The following is an 11,838-nucleotide window of genomic DNA, read 5'->3' on the forward strand; positions in this document are numbered from 1 at the left end:
AAGTCAAACCTTGGGAATATAAATCATGAATAACTCTCAAGTTGTTGAGTTTAAAAATGTAAAAATTATATGAATAGATTTGTCTTGAAAAATACTTTCATAAAAGTATACATATACCACTTTTCGATAAATATTTTTATAGAAACAAGAAGTCAAAGTTGTGTTTTGGAGACCGTGTCGCTGTCTAAAACGACTTTCTTTATGAGTACGGAGGGAGTACATGTGAAATATAATAGAATCATATATTTAGTGAAACTATTTAATAACAGTAAAGTACATGGTTAGTTGGTAGAAAGTATGATAAAGTAGGTGGTAAATAAAAAAAATACTATACTTGGTGAGGTGGTGACAGATTCACTGCTAACACCATTGCTTTCTTTTAAAAGAGTATAGGTAATAAATCGTTTTAGTTTTGAATAAGTCAAAATTCACTGCTAACACCATTGCTTTCTCATGGTTTTGACTAGGTGTTTCTCATCTTTGATCCTATTTCCTTTCGTTATAACTCCAAATACGCTAACTCGCAACTCGAAGTTCCCATATACATGGGCAACCCTATTCATAGGGCGTGAAATGATGGACGACAATAGTCCTTCTCTGTGTTTCTACGATGGCCCAAGAACACGCTCATTCTTCAGCCGTAGAGAGACTTTTGAATTGTGAGGTACCATTACGAGCTCAATATATACGAGTGTTATTCTGTGAAATAACTCGAATTTCAAATCATTCACTTGCTTCAACTACTCATGCTATGGATGTGGGAGCATCAACTCCGTTCCTTTGGGCTTTTGAGGAGCGGGAGAAATTGTGCCCGCCGGATCCCGCGCCTCCACCGCCGCCACGTGGAGGAGGTCGCCGCGCGCCGTCGCCTACCCCCACCGCCGCCGCCGCCGGCGGGAAGGAGGAGAGGAGAGGAGAGGAGTGAGATAGAGCGGAAAAGAGGAAAAGAGGAGAGGAGAAAAAGAGATAGAGAGGAGAGGAGAGAAGAAAAAGGGATAGAGAGGAGAGGAGAGAAAGAGGGGAAAATTTAAAGTGGGTAGAAGGGAAAAGAGGGAGTAGGTATTTTTGCATGCGGCCTTCTATTATATTTCACATGTACAATATAACACCTATAGTGCTTTGCTATAGATTAAAACAAATTAATAGTGAGGTTTTGGAATAATTGTGTACCTATAGGTGTTATATTGCACAGGTGAAATATAATAGAATAATATATTTAGTGAAACTATTTTATAACATTAAAGTACATGGATAGTTGGTAGAAAATATGATAAAGTAGATGATAAATAAAAAAAAAATACTATACTTGGTGAGGTGGTGACAGATTTACTCCTACCACCATTGCTTTCCTTTAAAAAAAAAGTATAGGTAATAAATCGTTTTAGTTTTGAATAAGTCAAAATTTTAAGTTTGATAAAATTTATAGAAAAAAGAATACACTGTACTGTGCATAAAGCTTTCATCTGCGCAAAAACCGAGACTGGGAGAGGACAGCGGCGAGGGTGAACGAGGTTTTGCCTTTACCCCCAAAGGCAGCAATGGCGGTCGTCGGGTGATTGTGGCTGCGGCGCGAGCGAGCGCCAGTTGCGGCTGTGAGCCTGCCAGCACCGTGCATGCCTCGGGGGATCTCTCTGAAGCAGCCGGCGGCGGCCGGGGATCGGATCAGGCGGTCTGTTGCCCATCACTACCGGAGTGGGCGAGGGATCCCCGCGCGCCGGAGATGCTCGCCACCGGGACACGTGCCGTTCGACGGCGCATCGAGAAGCAAGCCAGGCGCAATGACAACGCGGGCAGGCAGGAAGGTCGCACCAGCGCGACGGCGCCCGCCGATTGCGGCTTAAAAAAAAAAAAGTACGGCCAAGCCTCAGCCCTCAGGAAGCTGCAGATCTTGATTTTTCAATAATTCTTTTTTAAAAAAGGAAATGCTTTGGGTTGACCTGATGGTTGACTGGTCAGCGACGACCCCTGCGTCTCCCCCAACCACCGCGTGCGCCCTACTTCTTTGTCCGCCCAATCTTTCTCCCGTCATCATATCTGCCTGCTTCTCTTCTTCAAGAACACACGGTATCTTCAATCCTGGCGATCCGACTGTCCGTGAAGAAGTACTAAGCTACAGGTACATAGGCTATTTCCCTCTCTTCTACCTTCTTGTTGCAACTTGATTTTTGATCTATTTGCACTTTTGCATAACAGAAGAGCGAGATCATGTTAATTTCTTTAGAGAACTAGATTGTTGTAATTTTTACATAATGGGATGGCGCATTACAAGGATTAAGATAAGATGTAGCACATGCGCATGGAAATTCACACGATCACTTCAGGTTGCCAGGGTTCGATTTCAGTTCAATTTCCCCACCATGGCACCATTGGGTTTGCGAAAACACGATAGAGTACAATGTCCAATGTGTATGCGTCTGGAGCTTTAGGAAACGCTCAGTCTTGAAGTTGAACTGGTTGTTGAAACTTGAAAGAGAACTGATGCTGTTCGAAGGCTACATAATAAAGCCATACATGCACCAGTCTTTGGTGGAGTATTATTATTCATAGCACAACGACAATCTTCTCCAAACTTGTTACTACTAATAGACTACTCCCTCCGTTTCACAATATAAGTCATTCTAGCATTTTATATGTCTAGATTCATTAGCATCAATATGAATGTGGGAAATGCTAGAATGACTTACATGTGAAACGGAGGAAGTAGCATCTTAATTCATTATTCAGAAATAGCACATTGAGGAGACTCCTGGGGTCTAGTGGCTAGCAGGAGCAGCACGGGTGGTGTGCTAGCCCACCTAGCTTCAAATCCTCCCTTATACAAAAATATTTTGGGGGGGCAGTCATCACCCAATTCCTTTTTTTTTAGAACTAGCACATCACAATTAAAGGAAGGAAAAGAAATAGCATAACAATGCACTGTCCCATTACCATGCCCAACACTCCACAGAAAGAACTTCTTATCAAATACTAGGTCCTTGCAGCTCGCACTAGCATGCTTGTGAGTGACTAATAAATTTCCATCCTCCAAACTTTTTTTTTTTGAACTAGAGCCTGAAAGGCCCCCATTTCTTTTACTAGAAATAATCACATTACAGAAGTCTGAAACAACAAATGAAAAACAGAAAGACGAAATGGCGTGACTGTTCAGGACCTTTGCCTGGAAGCACTCCAAAACAACAAAACGACTGTCTGGCATCAGAGGAACCAGAAACACATCTGTAGAGACAACAAAACCAACTGTTCCTATCAAGCTTCAATTCTTCTGATGCCGGCCCTCCATCCAAACTGCGAGCTGAAGATGTCACTTGCCACCTGCCTTATTAGCTTGGCTCCCAGCTGAAGATTTCTTCGACTTGCCTCCTGCTTCTGCAAACTCGCCTAGGTTTCAACCCAATGACAAGCCAAAAAAATCAGATCAGTGGGATCTTTTGGGAGTTTCTTTTCAAAACAAGCTTTGTTTCTAACTTTCCAAATGGCCCAAATTACTGCAGCCATTCCTACCACAATCAAGTTTCTTGTGAACTTGTCAGTGTTGTTAAGCCAATTCCCAAACAGGTCTTGGCTTTTTAGCACTGGTTTTATGTTAACAGCACAAGTAACAATGTTCCAAAGCAGTCTAGCCATGGGACAATCAAAAAACAAGTGTTGAATTGTTTCCTCTCTGTCACAAAATTGGCACTTCTTATCCCCTTTCCTCCAGCCCTTTTTATATAAATTGTCCTTAGTAAGAATTTTATTCTTGACAAAAAGCCAAATAAAAACCTTGATCTTTAAAGGAATTTTGAACTTCCACACTTTCTTCTGTGGAAAGTTTTATTGTTTCATTTTCAGAGCACTTTAAAAGGATCTCACAGTGAATCTGTCTTCTTTTGTCAAGTTCCACCAAGTCCTATCCCTATCACTTTCATTCAGCTGCAGATTACCCCAGCTATTTTTAATTATGTTCCATCCTCCAAACCATTACCCTCCAAGTATTATTTTTGATTCAGGAGTCCAGCAGATTCAAGTTCCACTACTCTGTTGCTGTGATATCAATCAGATTTTGCACCTCCCTTTACGTATCCTTGGTTCTTTTCCTTCATCTTGATTCCAGTGCTGTTTCGGACCGTTCTCACATATTTTCGAAAGCAATAAAATTTGGTTTAAAAGAACATGAAAAAGATTTGCCATGCACATACGTATAATTATTGGGAGAAGAATGAAAAAGGGTACTACAATCCTAAAACAGAGGCCAACTGTGCGAGGAATATTTATGCATATAAAACCATCATTCTTTCATATATAAGGATTTTTTTAGATCTGTACTGCCATAAATAATTTCTAACATATATATTTTTGTGACAACATGCTAAGATTAGCTGTCTTGCCACATTTGTATCTTCAAAATAACATTGAATTGTTGGTGTTGCTCCAGTAGGGCTTTCAACTACTATTTTCGATAAAATTGAGAGTAAACTGGAAATTGTACACATGACTTCCTCAGAAAAATATTCCATGCGTTTTGTTGGCTCTACACACTATAAATTACTGAAAAATAATGAATATATTGCTTTGACTAATGTACCATCTTCATGAATCTGCAGGCACAATATAACCACATCTTCTGTGCCACTCATATGGGAGACTGGTATGAGAAACTTTCACAATCTTTTAGGGATACTGCAAATGAAGTATTGACAAAAGTAGATATTGATCCAAATGTTAGGTGCTTCACAAGAAGGCAGATGAAGCGCATCACAAACAACTACGGCACTGTTCTAGGAAGAGGAGGTTTTTCTGTCGTGTACAAGGGAAAACTTGATAATGATCGTTCAGTGGCAGTGAAAAAATATAATTGGAGAACACAGAAAAAAGAGTTCACAAAAGAAGTGATCATACAGTCCCAGTGTAGCCATAAGAATATTGTTAGGCTATTGGGCTGTTGTGTAGAGGCTGATGCTCCAATATTGGTCACTGAGTTTGTCCCCAACGGAAGCCTTTCTGACCTTATACATGGCAACATTGAACTGCTTCCTGTCACATTAGAAACACGCTTACAAATTGCAATAGATGTGGCAGAAGCACTTGTATATATGCATTACTTCCAAAATCATCCAATCCTTCATGGAGACATCAAACCATCGAACATACTTTTAGGTGACAAGCATGTGGCGAAGCTATGTGACTTTGGAATATCTAGGCTTCTCTGTATGGACAATGATGAATACACGGGGTTTGTTGTAGGAAGTAAGGGATACATGGATCCAGTGTACTGCGAGACTGGACAACTAAACCCAAAATGTGATGTCTACAGTTTTGGGGTTGTTCTTTTGGAACTCATCACCAGAAAGAAAGGGATTGATGACCAGAACAGAAGTCTAGCTCGAATGTTTGCTCGCTCTAGTAGAGATGAAAGACGTGAACTATTTGACAAGGAAATCGCAACTGATGAGAATACAGACTTTATAGAGGGAATTGCAAATCTTGCACTTGATTGTTTAAAGTCTGAAATAGAAGATCGGCCGCAAATGAATGAAGTTTTGGAACAACTTCGGAGTATCAAAAGGTCAGAGATCAAAAGGTCAGAGATATTGAGACAGGAGAGGAGGATCATGACATTAAGGGAAATAGAGATCATGTTGTGTGAATCTGGCTTTGAAAGATTTGTCACAAAAGCAAGCATAGATGCCATCATAGGCGATCCAAAACAAGTATCAGCCTCAGAGGCATTTTCAGGAGAAAGTAATGTCACTGAGCGTGCTGTGGGCAAGGTTTGCATGGGGCAGTTTAAAAGCACTCAAGTGATCTTGATAAAGATTTCTGTGGAAGTTGATGAAGGTTGGAAACATATATTTTTTGATGAGATGATAGTGCAATCTAGAATTAAGCATTGGAATGTTGCCAAGCTTTTTGGCTGCTGCCTAGATCATGTGGATGCCCCAGTATTAGTTTATGAGTATGGTGATATGGGATTGCATGATGTTCTTTTTGGTAATGCATGGCAGAGCATTCAGTTTCCTTTCACTTTCAAAGTACGTTTAGAGATTGCAGTTTGTGCTGCAGAAGGCCTTGCTCACCTGCACTCACTCGACGTGGTTCATGGCGATGTAAGAGCTGCCAATGTACTAGTGGATGTTTTTTCTGAACACCTCGAGGTCGAGGTGGCTAGGAAGGATGTATTTTCAGCAAAGATTGCTGGTTATGGAACACCAAAGCTCCTTTCTATGGACAGGGCTCAGTATGCAAGATTTCTAACAGAGAACGTCTATTACAAGGATCCGCAGTTCCTCAAGACTGGGCTCATGGCTAAGGAGAACGATGTGTATGGTTTCGGAGTGGTTCTTGTGGAGCTCTTCACACAGAAGAGGGTTCAGATGCATGACACAAACACGGTGCTCAAAAAACTTGATGGCCTCGTTGCTAGATGCCATCATCTTAAGGAAATAAAAAAACTTGCTTCTTGTTGTCTTGCACCAAAGGTGACGGAGAGGCCAACCATGGCCAAGGTAGTACAACGCCTCCGTGCTGTCTTGAAATATTGCCAAGAATGCCTTGTATGCAGGCCATTAACTATTTGAGGTTAAATGGTACTTCCTCCGTTTCACAATGTAAGTTATTATAGCATTTCCCACATTCATATTTATGCTAATGAATCTAGATAGATATATATGTCTAGATTCATTGGCATCAATATGAATGTGGGAAATGCTAGAATGACTTACATTATGAAACAGAGGGAGTAAATAGTTAATTGTCACATCTAAAAGTGACAAATAGTTAAATATCTCTGTACGTAGGCGAGCCTGATCCGCCAAATTGCATATAGGCAATTTTAAGCGGGTTAACCTTGCATGGTCCTGTTTTGTTTTCTCATTTGTTCTCAGGAGTACACAAAAGAAGTGATAATACAGTCTCAGTGTAGCCATAAGAACATTGTTAGGTTATTCGGTTGTTGTGTGGAGGCAGATGATCCAATGCTGGTCACTGAGTTTGTCCCAAATGGAAACCTTTCTGAACTTCTGCATGGGAACAGTGGTCAGCTTCCTGTATCATTAGAGACAAGCTTACAGATTGCATTGTACAGAGGATGTCTCTGTAAAACTCTGTTAAGCAAAGAACATAAAGTATTTATTTCGCACGCAAAGCTTTCGATGAAATGCCCATGATAGAATGTCTATATAAATTATGTGTATAATTAAACTAGTTACTCGTACATATGATCATATATAGGATGTTGATAAGGTGGTATCTTGTTTTGTTTGCATTGTCAGAAATAACATGCTGACCTCCAGATTCTGGATGTCTTATATTATACTCTCTCTGTTCCATAATATAAGATACAACTCCTTTTTCTAGATGTTCCATAATATAAGACGTGCATGTATGCATGCAATTAATTAGCACCTCTTCCCCATTAAATTATTATTTTTTAAAATCCTTTACCCTCAAGATCTCTAATTCTATTGGAGTCATGCATTTTATTTATTAGGAAGTAATAATAATTGTTTCTTGGTCTTTAGGTTAAGAGTGGTTGTGCCTTATATTTTGGAAAGGAGGGAGTATCTTTTTGGATTTGAAAAACTAGATTTAGACAAGAATTTATCAGGTTGGATGGCACCTGTGATAGCCTGATAAGTTAGTTTTTATTCCCTTCCCTGAAAAAAAAAATAGAAGCTGGGAAAACAAAGTTGATATTGCTTTTCAGGTTTTGGTGATATGCACCACGAAACTAAGGATGCAGGCTGCTATATACGGATAGCAGTTTGCATTTTGTAATCATATGGACAGCTCAAGCTGCATTAGGAGGTTGTGGCCTATTGGTATATGTAACCTGTGATGTGATGTGGAGCTATTTGTTGTATGTACTTTTATTCAAGTTCTTAGGGATTAAATGTGATATTATGTGTATGAAATACGAATTTATTTTGATGATATTACCTTCTTGTTGTGAATATTGGGTAGGTTATACCAAAATTTTTTAATAAATTTGGGACTTGGTATAATCGTGTGGTTTGGTAAGACTCCATTATGTTATTCTTTTTATCAAGGCAAATTTTGCTACATGACATCGCGACTTCGTGGTATTAGATATGGGACACCGCACAAAGTCACTTTTAGGGAAGACACTCTTAAAATGTGGTAATTTGCTAGCGGACACCGCACACATTAAAATAATAATTTCCGGTAGAAGGGGAGAGAGAAATCATGTGAAATGTTAGAAATACCCTGGGCCCACTTGTCATATTATTCCCCCAACTCCCTCTCACACTCCTGCATATCCTCCGGTCGCCGACGTCATGGACGGCGCCTCTTTTCCATCAAGCAGCTCAACTCGTTCGGCGCCACGGCCGTGCTCGTCTTCTCCAGCATCCAGCTCCGCGCTGCCGTCGGGGAGAAGGCGTCGTCGCCGTCACCCCATCTCCACCCCCACTGAACCGTTGCTCCGCTCGGCGCTTGCCAGAGCCGAGCCGCGCCGCTGCCTTCCCCACCGCCAGCCGCCTCCCCTCGACGGTCGCCGCGGCGGCCATGGCGGCGACGGACAGCGTCATGCCGGCACCGATGCGCTGCAGCTCGGTCAGCCCCCTCTCGTTGCCGGTGAGCCGCCGCGCCGCGGGCACTACTGCGGCGTCGTAGAGCGGCACGAGGATGAGCCTGGCGGCGGCGTAGACGGAGTTGAGCGACACCGCCGGGACGGCAAACGCGCCAGCTCCGAACCCGAGGCGGCGGCACATGGCGCGGCCCTGCACCGTGAAGAGCGGCTGCTGGACGAGCACCATGCAGTAGACAATCCCGTGAGGCAGCACGACGTTCCTCTTCCTGATGGCGTCGACGACGACCTGGCAAGCTCGCACCACAGGGCTGCCACGAGGCTGGTGCCTGGTGGTACTGTACATGGCGGAGCCGAGGAGGAAGCTGGCCATGGCGAGGACGGTGCAGAGAGCCGGGACGCCGAAGCCGACGAGCCAGCCGAAATTTTCCTGCAGCCACACCATGGCGGAGCCAGAGACGAGGGCGCCGACGAGGGAGCGAAGGCGGCGAGGAGGAGGAAGCAGGCCACGGCCAGCACCGCCGCGACGGACTTGCCGCGGCACCTGCTATGGTTGGGTGAGAGAGAAGAGATGGGAGAGCTGACAAGTGGGCCTAGGGGTATTTCTGACATTTCACATGATTTCTCTCTCCCCTTCTACCGGAAATTATTATTTTAATAGATGCGGTGTCCGCTAGCAAATTACCACATTTTGAGAGAGTGTATTCCCCAAAAGTGACTTTGTAAAGTGACTTTGTGCGGCGTTCTACAGCAAAGTCACAGTGTCCTGTAGCAAAATTTGCCTTTTATCAAACTATATGATGTGTAGCTATTTGTTGTATGTACTTTTTTTCAAGTTTTTAGGGATTGAATATGATATTATGTGTATGAAATACAAATTTATTCTAATAACATTACCTTCTTGTTGTGAATACTGGATAGGTTATGCCAAAATTATTTAATAAATTTGGGACTTGGTATAATCGTGTGATTTGGTAAGACTCCATTATGTTATTCTTTTTATCAAACTAGTTAGCGTGCACAAGGCACATCGAATTATATCTAATGGAGTACACCATGTTGGTTTTTTACACTAACAATGAAGAGGAGAAATATCAATTCAAAAAAAAAAAACACATTGCTTGAACCAATCGAGATACAATTTATGTTGTCAGTCATGTTCAAAGGACGTGCGGAAGCATTAGGAACACAGAGCCACCTAGGAGCGTCCAACCCTAGCACGTTCGGTGGTTAGTACATGGTGGTAGTACATACTCACTAAAATTAATGCAGTGGTAGTACATACGTACTCACTAAAATTAAGAAAATGTTTCTAATTTTACATGTGTCGTGGTCTGTCAAGTTGTATGTATATATGTAATACATACACACTAAAATTAATTTTACTATGTATTTTACTATCCACATTTTCTTGTGGCAAAATGTGGCACTGACCAAACAGGCCCTTATAAACAACCCCAAATGAGAGAGAAAGACACTGTGAGAGAGAAGATAACGAGAGGATAGTCTCTGATATTTTGCATGTACATGGTTGTACTATACTTTCTCCGTCAAAAAAAAATAATAAACCTTAACCTGTGACCCTTCTAGTTCAGGTTCATTAATATTATTCTAGAAGAGGTTGATTTTTTTTAACGGTGGGAGTATGTACTATCCACCACGTTTAACAATTAAAAGTATCTAGTGAGTATGCAGGTTGGTGAGAGTCTGAAAAATCTTTGTTTCTCAATTTCATTTAAAAATTAATAAATACATGTAAAATCAACTAATATCAGAGACTATCACATACTATGTTTTAAAACTAATATCAACTAATCTTTTACCGGAGTACATACTATGTTTTAAAACTAATGTAAATTAATAAATTAATAAAAATTTCATTTAAAAATCTTTGTTTCAGTGGTAGTACAAAATATCAGAGACTATCCTCTCGTTATCTTCTCTCTCACAGTGTCTTTCTCTCTCATTTGGGGTTGTTTATAAGGGCCTGTTTGGTTAGTGCCACATTTTGCCACAAGAAAATGTGGATAGTAAAATACATAGTAAAATTAATTTTAGTGAGTATGTATGTACTAAAATTAGTACATACATACAACCTGACAGACCACGACACATAGTAAAATTAGCACGTCTGAAAAATTAATGCAGTGGTAGTACATACATACAACCTGACAGACCACGACACATGTAAAATCAACTAATCAACCAGTGTACATGCATGTACTATACTCCCTCCGTCAAAAAAACTAATAATAAACCTTAACCTGTGACCCCTTCTAGTTCAGGTTCATTAATATTATTCTAGGAGAGGTTGATTTTTTTTAACGGTGGGAGTATGTACTATCCACCATGTTTAACAAATTAAAAGTATCTAGTGAGTATGCAGGTTGGTGAGAGTCTGAAAAATTTTTGTTATCCAAAAAGCTGATCAAGGAAACATGTACACTTCGGCACATTAATTAATTGAATGACAAATTAATTTCATTCGATATAATACCCAGCAACAAGCAGTTGACAAAACAAATATTTGCAAACTATAAATATATTATGATTTTACCTCGGAAAGGTTCCCAACCAACTTGTGTTCACTATTGTGTGGCGTCACAACGCTCCATATTTAAGGTTAGTGGGGGTGTGGCGTCACAACGCTCCATATTTAAATTGATAGCGTCTATTCATCTTCTAGATATAAAAAAAAAACAATTCCTAAGTATTTATTCAACTAAAAAAACACATGAAGAAAATGTGGACGATGATTGCGGCGTCCGGAGGAGTTATCTAGGCTAACAGTATCACCTAGGCTAACTGTGGTGTTGTTCAAGGCCACCAGCATCATTGAGGCCCCTGGACTGGCAGCGGCAGCGAGAGGTCTCAGCGGCCTAGGGTTGAGTGAGGATTGATGTGCATAGATGTAAATCCAAACGATATCGTTTCAATGACAATGTGAGAATAAAAAATAAAATAAATAGAATATATAGATTACTTGACAAAGCAGAGATAACCGTTCTTTCGTTTACAACTATGCCGTAGGTCGTCTTCAATATGAAATGATCATTCTAGAGCTGCGCTGTTTTAAAGCTAAACAGGTTGAATAGAGAATTGACAAGCATAGCAAGTCATAATAGTGTCAGTAGTCAGTTACAAAAATTGTCATATATCATGAACTGAACATACAGGAAGCAAACACATTCTGTCAGTTAGAAAAAAATGAAAAGTTATCACAAAAAACTTTCATTGATTTTCAGCCTACAAATCATAAGAACTCTCATTGATTTTAGCGATTCCAGTTTTCAATTGTTTCAATCAATCTC

General features: G+C 40.7%; 1 protein-coding gene across 2 annotated transcripts; it reads left to right on the forward strand.

Moving 5' to 3' along the window:
- The first annotated feature begins 1,494 nt into the window (after positions 1–1,494).
- LOC127778633 (wall-associated receptor kinase-like 9) lies at positions 1,495–7,180 on the forward strand. 2 transcript variants are annotated; one of them, XM_052305254.1, is made up of 4 exons: positions 1,495–1,851; positions 1,957–2,116; positions 4,584–4,627; positions 4,706–7,179. In XM_052305254.1, exons 3-4 carry the CDS (start codon positions 4,617–4,619, stop codon positions 6,555–6,557), a joined length of 1,863 nt encoding a protein of 620 aa, XP_052161214.1. In that variant the 5' UTR covers positions 1,495–1,851; positions 1,957–2,116; positions 4,584–4,616; the 3' UTR covers positions 6,558–7,179. The 2 variants fall into 2 exon arrangements, with proteins under 2 accessions (XP_052161214.1, XP_052161213.1); XM_052305253.1 differs by having other exon boundaries at positions 4,584–7,180.
- The last annotated feature ends 4,658 nt before the right edge of the window (positions 7,181–11,838 follow it).

This window comes from Oryza glaberrima, chromosome 7 (assembly GCF_000147395.1).
Source record: "Oryza glaberrima chromosome 7, OglaRS2, whole genome shotgun sequence".
Classification (NCBI taxonomy): domain Eukaryota; kingdom Viridiplantae; phylum Streptophyta; class Magnoliopsida; order Poales; family Poaceae; genus Oryza; species Oryza glaberrima.